This window comes from Solea senegalensis, linkage group LG18 (genome assembly GCF_019176455.1).
Source record: "Solea senegalensis isolate Sse05_10M linkage group LG18, IFAPA_SoseM_1, whole genome shotgun sequence".
In the NCBI taxonomy this organism is placed as follows: Eukaryota; Metazoa; Chordata; class Actinopteri; order Pleuronectiformes; family Soleidae; genus Solea; species Solea senegalensis.
The window spans coordinates 6,389,560-6,403,750 of record NC_058041.1 but is presented as its reverse complement, the minus strand read 5'-3'; the positions used below and the strand labels follow the sequence as shown (position 1 = coordinate 6,403,750).

The following is a 14,191-nucleotide window of genomic DNA, read 5'->3' as shown; positions in this document are numbered from 1 at the left end:
AAATACCTGAAGTCTGTTGGCAGGATGACTTGGCAGTTTTATGTTTCTCCCTCCCTGCATGTGGGATTCCACTGATCTCCCAGGGGCCCTAAGTAAAAACCTGCTGGAGGGCCGTCTTACCTGACCCGTGAGCCGTTTAAACCATTTACCACCGAGTCACACCTGACACCACAGTGCTCCCACTACAATCCCCCCTCCTTTAAAACAATACATCTATGACTTACAGTATGAACAGACTGTATGTACATAATACTTTCTATAGAATTTGGAGCTAAAGCAGCAATGCATAACTGTTGGTTAACAATTAACGTTTGGTTATTATAGTATTTGGTTACACTGCCTCTCTTTGGTGCGTCCTTCATATGAAAACGAGCTCTGTCTAGCAAAACTATCAGACCTGACTGAGGGAGTATTTGTGAGTATACAACGGTAGCACAGGGGTGTTTTTTTTTACTTTTTGTGTTGGTGCTTCTTATTGTTTTCAGTCATACTCCAACCCGTTTGCAGCCATCTCGCTTTACTAGCGCACTGCTGCTGTTGCCTGTGTTTGCCTTGACATTAAACAAATCACTTCCTGTGAGCGGCGCGGAAATGTCGCCAGGTGTCGCCGGTTTAAACGTAACACTGAGATTTGGCTCCGCGGTCTCCTCATTAGTCCAGTCCTCATATATGGGTATAAATACATTTCAATTCAAAGCTCAATATTTATCCTTCTATTTTTCATTAGTCCACAAGTCGACTGAAAGGTGAGATCATCACCCTCTTTTTTTATATGTGCTTTGAGGAGGAGCCATCACGCCCAGATACTGCTTGGACTGGTCCCCATTACATTTTGCACACACACACACACACACACACAATGCGGTTACCTTTTCTGTTCTGCATATCAAACATCACCAATAGTTGTGCTTTCACATTCACATTCAGTCAGGCACTATGTCTGGACATGTCCAATGCTGGACTTGTGGAGAGAAATTAGGTCACAAATGAGTCTCACATGACCCCAGAAAATGAATAGTAACATTTACAAATGTGATTTGCGATAATTACATTTCAGACAGTGATTTGTGTGTAATTTTGTGGACTCACAACTGTGAATTCCAATAAGTAAAAATGTGTAAAAAATATAACTCACATTCCTATGTAATTGTTTACATGTGTGCATCGTGTATCACCTGATACACAGGTCATATTTGTGTGTGGACATTCAGACGTCTGAGGGTGTAGAAAAATAACACACTTGGTCTGATTTCAAGTATGTGTGTGTTAAAGACAATGTCAATAAAGGCCTTGAGGTTTGAATGAATTAATTAAAAGGCTTTTTGAGGCTCTCCTCCAGTCAATATGATGCTTTTCACTCTTCCCCTTCTGCTCGACTCTGTTCTTTGAAATCGGACTAAAACAGTACTTCACTTGTTTGTTTTAGTGTGTGCACAGTTGTGCTGCTGTACTGTGCCATAATCCAGTGCTGAAGGAGTTAAATTCTGTGCAGTGGGTGAACTCAAAGGAACTGGCGTTCACGTGGCTAAGCCGCTGTTGCTATGGGAGAGAGGCCAGACAGAGGAGAAAGAGACCCCTCTCTCTCCCTCTCTCTCTCTCGCTCCATCTCTTTCACATTCCCATTTTCTCTCTCTTGTTCTCTCCTTCATCCTCTGCTCTCTTGTTCGCTCTCTACCAGAGAGCCTGGTTGGCTGGAAAACCAAACGACTAATTAGAGTACACAGCGTGCTCTCTCTCTCCCTCGGTCTCTCTCTCCCTCTCTTCATTTTTCAAATAGCTTTCACTCCGTCTTTCGCTTCAGCTCTCTGGAACATCACTCTCTCCGTCTCTCTTTCTTCCCTTCATCTGCACACCTCACGGTCAGTCTGTCCCTCTCCTCCGCTCTCCATTTCTCTCTCTCTCTCTCTCTCTCTCTCTCCATTTTTCACCTCCCCTCCTCCCCATATCAGAAAGCTAGCCAGTTCATCATGCACCAACTCACAAGGCCAGGCTGAACACGCCAGTGTGATTTAAAAAAAAAAAAGAAAAACGTTACAGCAGACACACAATCTCTGCAACCTAAGTATATTACAAACTTTTTTTTATTGTGTACTGCAATAGTTAGTAAAGAAAAATAACACGTATTAAATTATTTTAGTTGCGGTCACACATGACAAGCAGTAAATCCATATATCTGATGGGCTGGAGACTGCAGATGTTTGATGTTGTTCTGCTCAAAACATTATTGAAATAAACCAGTTATTATCTATTTGGATTTTTGTCTGTATACTTAATCAAATAATTAAGCAGATTCACTAGTTTTCTATCAATAAATGTGGTCATTATAAAAGTTATGAGAAGCAAAATGAACGACTGCCATTTGATATTTGTACCTGGTAGTGGACATACTCGGGTTTAGGAACAGTGACTGTGTAATCACACAGTGGGACAGGACGGGAGGAGACCAGACAGTTAATGAGACAACAAGTCGGGGAGAAGTGGCAGAACAGGACGACATAGAACCGCTCAGGGTGACAGAAAATGGGACAAAGCGGTCAAGATAAACGGGAGGAAAGCAACAGAAAAGGACACAGACCGTACAAGAGCAAACTAATACTCCAATTGTGTGCCTGAAACAGTAACACAAACACTGTCCTGAGGACACTGGCACACCACGCAATGTATGTTATTAAATATGAGCTTCACTATCAATTTTCGGCTTGGAATACGTTCAACTTGTTTGTCATTGCACCACCGAAATGACAATGGCAAAAGGCAGCAGAGTGCAGAGTCGTGCATATGCCAACAGATATAACAATGAGGGCCGACGGTATGGAGAAGACACTTTTCTACATCATATGCAGCCATTACAGTAGATGAATTGATGATTAATTCAAGTACAAATATATAGTGTGGGTGTAAGAACAAGCAGCGCTAGTAGATGACATTATAAACCAGTGGATAGACAGACTTTGTATAAAGGTCAGATATGTAGAGTAGAGATGACAATATAGAGCATGGACAGTGCCATTTTTTGTTTGGAGAATAATCCTAATACACCGATTAGCAAGTGTACATGTTTTTTTAACGGTAAACCCACTTAAAAAAAGGCAACCAACACTTTTCCCACTGCAAACACTTTTTGGGACCCGTTTTTGGGTCACGTCACAAACGCCGTCCTCAACAACAAACATGCAACACACACCAGGAGAAAGCGCCATGGAGAGCACAGACAAGACAATGTCACGGCAGTCGAACTTCTCGTCTTCCTCCTGACTCTCTCTTTCACACTCTGCAAATTAACAGTTTTAGAGCACTGCCTGAACGGTGTGCATCATAATTTCACACTGGGAAAAAAAAAAAGGTGCAGACTGGTGCAGATTCTGCAAATAGACTGGAAAAATAAAGTAGGAGATGGCAAAATTACCATATTCTCCCAGGCATGTTTACATTACTACCAATAGGAGCAGAGTCATTTGACACAGGAGAGAACGCTGATTGTATCTATTCCCATTGCAGACAAAAGCCAGATGTTAGTAGGGTTTTTTTTGACCAGTGGAAAGGAGGTTTAAGCCAGACAGTGTCGGTGAGGAGAGTAGTGAGAGATTGGGCAATTTTCTCAACTTTTGCAGCACTTGAATCTTGGGAGACAGACATACCTTGTTTGGTAAGCCTTCTTGATCCGGTTTAATGTTTCACAGCGGTCCTCAGAGATGTGTATACACCCAAAAACATAAGCTCAAAACACACGTAACCTCTTGATGTGGATGGTGTTGTCTGCTCCCAGTAATCAAACAGTTGAGGCAATTTTCTTTCTCCACGTGACTCTGGCAGAACAAAATATTTGCTCTTGAAAACTGAAGACACTAAAAACCTGTCTGTGATTCACTCTATAGTTGTGTCTCACTGGCACAAAGCAACCGTGATAACGTAATGAGTTGACTTGATGATAAGATTAAGTGAAACACATTCACAGGGTCAACTAGTGTCACTGAGGATGACGGAGAGAGACATCATACAGGCAGGTAAGACAACATTCCATCAGCCTCAGCTTTCTACAGCCAGCTAGGAACAAGCGACAGTTACAGATTAACCTCAGGGGGCGGACATGGAGACGCTTTACTCAGCCTGTGTGTGTGTGTCCCAGCCCCATAAATAACCAGAATACAAACGGCAGCAGGTGACAGCTTGTCTTCGACTCTAAAGAAAAGACAGCCAAACTCGATGGACAAGCGTGAGCCACAGTTGCTCGATTCATTTGGGAGATGCTCCAAACTGAACAAGCACCTCCTCATTACTGGCTACACCAAAATAGCTTCCCTCGCATTCTTTGGTAAAACAGTCTAGTTAGAGGGCCGGGCCAGTATTCCCTGACAGCAGGGTTTGAAAATACACAGGATAGCTCTCGGTCCATGAAATAATATGCAGTGGAGCACAGGACATGGCATGCATTAAAACACACACCGTGTTAAACTCTGGTGGGACTTTCCCACCACAACAGCCGAGGGAGAAATACCAAACATGTGTACATTTTATTCAGTTTGAATGAAAACCATACCGTCATTTATCAGCTCCCTCTTCAGAGAACCGTCTCACGGTGTGTGATGGATTTAACAGCAGTCAGACAGGCTGAGGTTTACTTATTCCATATTCAGGACACAGTCACAGTCTGTCTGCGCTTGTCTTCTTATTGAATGTGTTACTTAAAAAGACTGGAGCTACCGATGTGAGGGTGCAGGCAAATATGGCCATATGAAATAACTGCAGTAGCTCATGGTATGGTAAATATTATTCCTTAGCTGAATTAGTCACAGCTCTCCAGTAAATTTCCTTCACTCATCAACACAGCCGTTACTGAACGGTTCGCAGCAAAGATGCTGGTGTGATAAATTTGAATCATCTACTGAAATCACTGTGACATCAACTGTCTGGTCAGTATACTATGTGTGTGTAAATAGATTGTAGGGGCGGATGATTTTACTTGGAATATAGTAAATCCCAAGGTACAAATATTAACAGTATTTTTAGCAGCACAAAAGAAAAAGTCAGAGAGAGAGTGACAGAGGTGGGTTGACAAAATGGAGTCAGATCAAATGATTCAGAAAAGAAATGTTGCCTGTCTATAACAAGGGAGGTATTTTAAAAATGTGAGGGAAAGTTAAATAAATAAATAAATACTAAGAGCCACTCTACTTAACAAACACTGCCTCAAATGCACAATCACACAAGCAGGACGATTCTAGTCAACACATACGTCAGCATATAATTGAAGTGGCGTCAACATGAAATGAAAGCAGAGGAAGCAGAGGTAAAAGTCACAATGCAACCGTTGCAGTCACATGTCAAATCCTTCGTAAATACTGTTTGCCTGTATTTTGCAGTTGACGTGACACGTCATCACAAAGGTCGCGCAAACAAGGGTGCATTTTCAGTGACGTTGTTTCGAAAAGGTCTTCTTCAGGTTTTCTCGTTGAATGTACTTTCTGTTGCTTTGAGCCCGTTTGTTAAGGCTCATTGTTTGGTTTGAGCTCGACAGAACAGACTCCAGTATGCAGGCGCTTCATCATGTGGGTTGTCATTCATTAAACAGCTGTTGAAATCCTACAAGTGTGTGTGTGTGTGTGTGTGTGTGAGAGAGAGGGACTGTGTAATAGCCTAGTTTGAACTTAGTTGTGATCAACTGCTCAAATAGAAACCATTATTGAATACAAACAACACTGTTTCACTGGAGATACAAGAGTGAGTGGTATTGAGTATTGTGATATATATTGGATTTAGTGGTGCATATTTTTATAGTCCTACTGAACCAAACTTTCTCCACAAAAACAAACATGTAAAGTGTTTCAATGTTAAAGCTGGGGTCAAAATATGAAATAAGATTGTGTGGAGTCAGTTTAAGTTTTAACACAATTACTCAACATGTACCTACAACAAAACTCAATGGTGTTCGGCAGCTAAAGTGGTTGACACATGTCCTTTTCAGTCAGTCTTATATATTTATTGCAAACAAATTCCATCACAGCCTAGCGTTGACAATACCAATTGTGGACTACAGTGTGCAGTATACTTGGAAACCACAGCAGCTGTTCAGAAAAGGAGCCTAATGTATTCCCAGGGTTATCTGGGAAGCCTGCAAGCCTATAGGAAGCTTTATGGCTGCCATATGTAGCACTGTGATGTAGTGGAGCTTTAGTGCAGGGTGTGTGTGTGTGTGGGGGAGATGGGGGAAGGGTACATACAGCCAGAAATCCAGCCAGCCCATCCTGGCTTCAGATTACATTTTGTTTCCTTAGGCACCAGAAAACAAACCACTAACACTTAACATATCCAGTTGCCAAAACACCACATAAGGCCAGTCTTTCCCCACCAATGCCCCCCACCCAAGAAACCAAAGGAAAATGTTTATTAGAAAAAGTATTTTTTTTGTTATGCCTGTTTTTTTTTTAACCTAGTTTATAGCGTGTGCTCGTTTCAGCTCAGTGTGAAAGCCTCTCATACGTTTTGCTGTCATTTGCGTTCATATTTCTCTCCGCTCAGTTCAAATGTGTCCTCACCCCACCCCACACGGAGTACAGCAGGGCAGAGGACAGACAGGTTGACAACTCGTTATGTTAAGTGCAATAAAAGCTCTGCGACAAGTGTTAGATAGATGACCCCTCCCCCCCATGCCTGAAAGCCAGGCCGAAATATCAGTATTCAGAGGACGGTGGTGGTGATGCCAGAGCTCTAGCATCACCATCCCTGACAAGCACAGGAGACAACTGAGGACAGCTCATGGCAGCTAAGGACAGGCCTTAGTTAAGTAGAACATGCTTCTCCTGGCTCAACAGGATTTGGCATTAGGGTATGAGCAAAAGTTGAACAAGCAGAAATAATCTTAAAAGAAGGAAGAGAAGGTGAACGCCTGTTTCATGTGGACCTCCCTCTTAAAGCAGTCAACGTGCGGGAAACCTCAATACATGAATGTCAACGTGATAACTGTCAACTAATGATATCCGTAATCTTTCCACAGACCAGACACACTTGAACACACTCCGTAATCTTGTAACATTAAGTTAACAAACAACCCACACAATTGACTTTTACATCGACCTGAAACACATGCCAAACAAAGATAAATCCATGTCATAGTATATATGAGACAACTGTATATGCGCTGGCACTGCTGCAGCATCGATAATAGAGGGATCAGGCATTATTTCCCCGGGTCATGTTTATTCCCTGTCTCTGTAGTTTATGTTTGCGATAGTAACAATGCTGCTATTCACGACCCATCAGACGCCGTCACACGCAGTTTAGAAATGTTTCTAAAGAGGCTGAATTGCAGCACGGCAACACTCATGCAGAGACTCTATATGTGGAAGGTTCTTCCCAGGTCACAGCCTGTCATTTTCTGCTGATTAGCCACATGGAGAGGAACTTCAGGCCACAGCCCTAAAAACAAACTCGCTGCAACTGCTACTGTAAACGCTCACACACACACACACACACACACACACACACACACACACACACACACACACACACACACACACACACACACACACACACACACACACACACAGACAGAGGACTGTAATGGAAAACAAAGACCACTATAGGCAGTGACCTGGTTGCCCCCACGTTTTCCACCCATTGTGATTCCAGATGACTGTGGAGGTTTGATGGCCTAAAAATGATTACAGTGTTGTTTAGCTGTTCAATTTTCTGTTTTCTGTTTCAGCTTCTATCCCTGCAAACCATAACTAGGTAAAATAATTTGCAGCATAATTTATAGAGTAACATATCTTACTATTTTGGGAGTTGTTGTTGAACTATTTAATTCCAAGACCAAAAGAAGAAAATGTATTCTTCTTGCTGAGGACTTGCACCAATTAAAATTATTGTCAGCACAATAAGACGGAAGGCACTCGGACAACGGGACCTTAAATAGATGGGGTGCAGCTAAACACTATCTAAATTAGAGCTAATATCAACCTCAAATATAAGTTTAATAAAACTGGACTGACTTTCTCCTGTAAACATACAGTTGGTGCTCATGCACTGATAAAAAATATGGTAACATGAGAATGAAAGCCACAATTGTGTCTACACATACACTAACAAAACATAATACAGTAATTCTGTAATACAATAAATAGCTGTGTTGACATACCACTTATTGTACACACAAAGTATGCCGCTTAAGTCGACGCACAATGCTTGGCCACCTTAACCACAAATATACACCATTCAAGATTTGAGTGATAATAATCCCAATAATAATTATAATCAGTGCGAGTAACCACACCTACACACAACAACCATTTACCTGACGAAATGCCTGCCAGGCACAGGTATCATAGTTTCACCTCATAAAGCTGTGAAGAAATGTCGTTATACCTACTACAACATTATGTCACAGGAGTTACTGTAAATGATTATCCTTGTGGAAGTAAAAATGCACTTAACATATCACTGGCTGCACAAAACCCTGAACTATAACACACACATACTAAGAGTGCTAACCTTGGATTGGGGCACTAAGGATACTAAGATCTCATCATGTGAAGTGATTATGTTAAGTGTATATAATCAGGTCCTGTGTGATTTTTTTTTCTCTTCTTGTTAAGCGACTTAACAATACGTCAGCGCTGAAGTTGCAGCTCGGCTGTATATTGTAATTAAACGTAATTTGAGATTATATCACATATTCAAAAGTAAGATGTTTCATACTTTAATGAAATTACATTAGGCTTAGACTTGAATATACACACGTGAATAACTACAGAATTTATTGACTACTAAAACATCTGATGTTTCACATTCCAATTATTTGTGTTGTCCAACTAAAGCCCAAAAACAAAAACATCATTATAAATGAATAGGAAGATAAGCAGTAAATCACTACATTAGTGTTGCAATGTAGTACTGATAATCAACTTATCAGTACGTTCAATTTCAACTCAACACTACAACTACAAACTGACTGCTGGGAAACAGTGTTGTCAGCCAAATGTATAAAAAGTCTTGTAACTGACGTTCTAAAAAGCAACCAAGCACAGTCATGGTTAAACATTGCCATTTGGGGCTTAGTGATTTATGATTAATCTCTAAAAATGTAATTTATACTCATGCTTGACATGTGTTAACAGCTTTTTTTCTCCTACTCAGATAAAAAGCAACGAACCGATAAGCAACGAACCTCGATGAGACATGGCAAACTGGCCTAACTGACCACACACTTGACATAGACCTGACAGCTTGGCTTGACACACTTCTTTTAATCTAATCTCAAGTCCTTCTTGTCTGTATTCACTCAGCTAGTTAAGACCCTAGCTAATGAGACTGTGCCCCACTGTATGGAATTAAACCCGAACACTACTCACTCACTGACTGAATTAAATCAGCACAAGGACCGACATGACATGTGTGCGGATGAGAAAACATACAATTGCACATAATGTGAAACAGAAAATGAGAGCCACTTGGTTGTGACACCGTAACTGACACTGTCTGAACGATTGATTGATTTTGCAAACTTGCCATTTGTGTCAAACACGCAGGCGACTTGATGTAAATGCAGAATTTAAGTAGGAGAATTAACAGAACGCTACAACCGTGTGACAAGCAGCACAAGTGGTCACCGACGTGCGAGGAGGACCTCTGACATGAACGCTGGCCCGATTTTATGCTGTGGAAAATACAGCAGACATGAACACACGACGTGAGCCGAACAAACACAAAGAATACACCTATCACACGACCACAGCAATTACGTGATAATATGTGCTGCAGGGGTGTTTTATCAGCTGAGGCATTACTGTGATCAGAGAATGGAATATGTACAAAAACAACACACTCAATAATCAAATCAGAACTGTGCTTGGGTTTGGCCAGTTATCTGCATAGCCTGATAGAAGGATTCAGTGAACAAAAGAAAAACCGGGAACAGGCACAGTGTACATTGAGACAGTACAGTGTACCAGACAGCCAAGGGCTTGTCAGGGCAAATATGCCATTGTTTGCTGTTTTTTGCACGTTAGCCCATTAGTAAAATACCTGTTTTCAAGGGGGGAGGGGGCTTCAGACAATTTAGTGCTAAAATTTCCATCCATCACTGCCTGTCGACATGATTTTGGAAGAAGAAAAAAAAAAGATACACATGCTCCCGAAAAGCCCCACAGACGTGACAACACTGGATTGTCGTGAAAATGGACACGCCATTTGACACGATGACGAACTGGCCATTGTTCAGCCCCGCAGCGAGGCATTTGTATGTTTTTACAAGTGCCAGCATTCCTGCGTCCTTCTCCTCCAAGACGGGAGATGTTTGGCTGACAGAAAATGACTGTCTGTCCGCCTGGAAAACACAGGCAGACGAACGCTTTGTGGTCGACCACCACCGCGCACAAATACACGTCGACTGTGACCAACAGCCACGAGGTAACAAGAGATTAGCAATAACGTGTAAAAGGGCTGTAATGAGGGGGTAAATCTAGGGAGCCAACCTGACCTCCGTCAGCTGATTTGCAGTGTACAGCAGATTAAAGCATTGAGCTGCCGCGGACTCAGATTCCTACACATGCTCTCTCACAAACAAACAGCCTTCTCTCTCTGTGTGTGTGTGTGTGTGTGTCACTGCAAACCCCTGTCATCTGCCAGTTGATTATTATTGTGAAATTAAAGGTTTGCGCGATGCCTCACGGGCAACGATCTGCACAGCTGTTGTGTACAGCAACTCCTAAACACAGCCTGCATGTATATGTACACATTTATACTCTTATTTTTTTATTCATTTACAAATTACAAGTACAAAATAGCTTTTATCCTAATCTGCTTTAATCTCGATTGACTCTGGGCTTTCTTGTTGCTGCACCAAAACACCGAAGGAAATTCCTGATACTTGGCAATAAAAGGGGACTCTGATTGTGGAGACACAGTGTTCCTATATGGAGCCACTGTGCTCCACCGTCCTTACCTACACCTATACATGAAAACATGGAGGTCTGTCGCTACGGTAAATGACTAGTGAATGCAATGGGTTTAGTGATTTGAGTGAAAATGAAGTAGTGTAATGTCCTGTGCTGGCTGTTTGCTTCCCTTAACCCCCTGCTGGCAGTCTGCTTCCCATTAACTTGGTTAAGTGGTCAAATAGCTGCTCGAACTTGTACACAAATGAACACGTACACTTTTAGCGAAAACGTGGTAAATACAGGAGGTGTACTCGCTGCTCTAATAACTTGGACAAAGCCACAGGATAATTTCCGTCTGGTAAGCCTACAACATTGCCTCGCTGGCTAGCCACCAACCACAGAGATTTTCCCATTTGCTTTGCATGTAACAGAGTCAAAGAGATGCACGAAGTCGGCGTTTTCCTTACCGTCAGGTCGGGATTGTCGCTGTCACGGTGGTTGACAGCTCGTATGACACCGGACCTCCACGGCCAGCGAGCGATGTCGCCGATTTCAGGCGGCTTGTCCCCGCTGACACAGAGGAACCGCTTCCCGACCAGCTCCGGCCGAGCCTCGACTGCCATGGCCCTTAGCTGGTCCGAATCCCCCCCCTCGAAAAAACTTCCCGACAACGACGCCCCTACAAACCTGTCATTTACGACATTAAATCAGCTCTAAAGACTCCAACGGCACAAAGAAAAACCTAAAAAGGAGAAGTTAGTTGTTGCTAAAAGCTGAAAAACCGACCCGGGGGATTTAAATGTGTGGCAGTCTCCACCCGCTCAAGCGTCAGTCTCTTTTCTCTCAGCTAGAAAAAAAACGGTGGAACACTGAACCGCATCACCACCGCCATCCACACTCGTGTTTCTCCGCTGGATCCCATGGCATTCACACGGCCGCAACACGGCTGTGTCCCTCCGCTCCAATACACCTCACTGGTACTACTTTCGAGAACGACCGCTCTTTCTTGTTGTACTGCTACGAGTGAAACAGCGAGTGGAGACAACTTCTAGCTGTAGTATCGATTTAACAGCGCAATTGTTAGTGCCACTATGTAATACTATTGTTTGTGTGTGTGTGTGTGTGTAATTACTTAATTACATTACATGTTTATATAGGTTGGGATGCATAGATGGGTCACTGGAGATTTTTTATAGTGTAGCCAAATACATTTGCAGTTTTCCTTTTCTAGCCTTTAATGCGCATTTATTCAGGAACATGCACATAAGTTGTGATTATTTATCCATATCTCTTGGCATGTTCAAAATGTTCAAAAAGTATTTGTTGTTACACAAAATGGGAAACATTTCTAGAGTAACTTTAAATGTGAGCTAATCTCCCTTTTATGCTCACAATGATCACTGCAGCGGATTACTACAAATGTCAAGGATGTTTTTTAATATGCATTTTTTTTATTTTATAATGAAACGGAATATTGAAACCATTTACTGCAGGGAGTGGATGGGTGATACGTCCAAGTGACGACAACTGAGTTAAGTGCATTTTGGAAATGATCAGTGAGAAGAGGAAGTGAGTTCAAGGATGTAGGATGAAGTATGTACCAAAGGTAAATGAATTAATCATTTCATTCAGTATTTGTACCTCCTTTATCTTGCTCTGTTCTGTTCATATTTCATTCAGAATTGGAAATGCCCCTGACATGTTCTGTTTCTTTCGTTTTATTGTTTTCCACTGAGGCCTCCACATGGGCTGGAAAAGAGCACGAGTGAGAGAGAAATAGTGAGCAAGAGACCAAGGCATATGAACACTGAAGGAGAACAAGAGAAAGAAGGTGTGGTGTGTGTGTGTGTGTGTGTGTGTGTGTGTGTGTTTTCAGTGGCTCTGCTGCATGACTCTGTGTGTGCACAAGTGTTTCTTGAGGACAGTATAGAGGTTTGTGTGAGGAGCATGTAGAAAGCAATCAGCCTGAAGCAACCTTCGGGGGGGGATACAAGAGAGGAGGAGGAGGGAACACAGAGAGTGGATGACAGAATAAGAGATTGTGGCGAAGAGGGGTGGAGAGAAAGAGAGAGAGAGAAAAAGAAAAGGGCAAAAATACTGAAGGAACACAGCCACAGTATAGAAACACAATAGATAAAAGAGGAAAGAGGTAACAAAAAAGAGGAAGAGGAATAATAAAAAAAACCCCTATGGTGAGCAGAGGTTTGTCACAGTAGTGGAATAAGAAAATGAAACAAATGAAAGGAAAATCTGTGTGGCCACGATGAAGAAGTGAGACCAACGTATTTCTTGTCTCATTTACAACCACAGTGGATGTGAGAGAAAGCCAAGGAAAAAACCCTCTGTCTTAAAGAAAACACACATTAGCACCTATACAACACAGTATTTCCTGTTTGTCTAGTCTGTTAAACAAACAGAAATGTATGGTTGTTGTGGGGCTGCAACATTTTGGCTGTTCAGAGTGACCTGTCTGTGGAGAATACTCAGAGTATGGAAAAAAAGGGTCATGTTGTCATGCGTTTGTAAAACAATAAAGAGAAAGAGACAACATGACCTTTTTTCCATAAACAAATTATGAAGCTCCTCTCTTTCTGACATGCTAGCATTGAGTAAAACCCTCATTTTTTTTTATATCAATGTTTTTAAACATCTTCCCCTGTGTCCTCTTCTGTTACGCCAACTGTCCTCATGTCCTCCTTCACAACATCCATGAACCTTCTCTGTGGTCTTCCTCCTTTTCTCCTGCCCCCAGCTGCATCTTCAACATCCTTTGTCCAGTATAATCCCTATCCCTCCAAAATCACTTCAAAAAGTCATACTATAGTAATGGAATCAAAATCCAGTCAAAAAGTCATACTAAAAATTATGGATTCAAAATCAGTCAAAAAGTCATACTAAATATGTAAGTCAAAATCAGTCAAAAAGTCATACTATAGTATATCTTCCAAATCAGTCAAAAAGTCATACTATAGAATGTCTTCAAAAATCAGTCAAAAAGTCATACTATAGTATATGGAAGTCAAAATCAATCAAAAAAGTCATACTAAGTATGTCTTCAAATCAATCAAAAAGTCATACTAAAAGTACTTGTAATAGGTAAAAAATCAGTCCAAAATGTCATAGTATTGTATGTTGTCGAAAATCAGTCAAAAAAGTCATACTATAGTATGTCTTCCAAATTCAGTCAAAAAAGTCATACTATAGTATGTCGTCCAAAATCAGTCAAAAAAGTCATAGTATAGCATATTTTGCAAAATCAGTCTAAAAACTCATACTATAGTATGTCGTCCAAAATCAGTCAAAAAGTCATACTAAAG

At 41.6% G+C, this 14,191-nt stretch overlaps 1 protein-coding gene across 3 annotated transcripts in view; it reads right to left on the bottom strand.

Moving 5' to 3' along the window:
- jmjd1cb (jumonji domain containing 1Cb) overlaps positions 1–11,732 on the bottom strand; it is a 90,610-nt gene extending 78,878 nt beyond the window's left edge. For all 3 annotated transcript variants that reach the window (XM_044013108.1, XM_044013109.1, XM_044013110.1), the window contains exon 1: positions 11,342–11,732. In XM_044013108.1, the coding sequence (XP_043869043.1) occupies positions 11,342–11,497 (156 nt within the window). In that variant the 5' untranslated portion in view covers positions 11,498–11,732. The remainder of the gene's footprint in view (positions 1–11,341) is intronic.
- Positions 11,733–14,191: the final 2,459 nt, after the last annotated feature.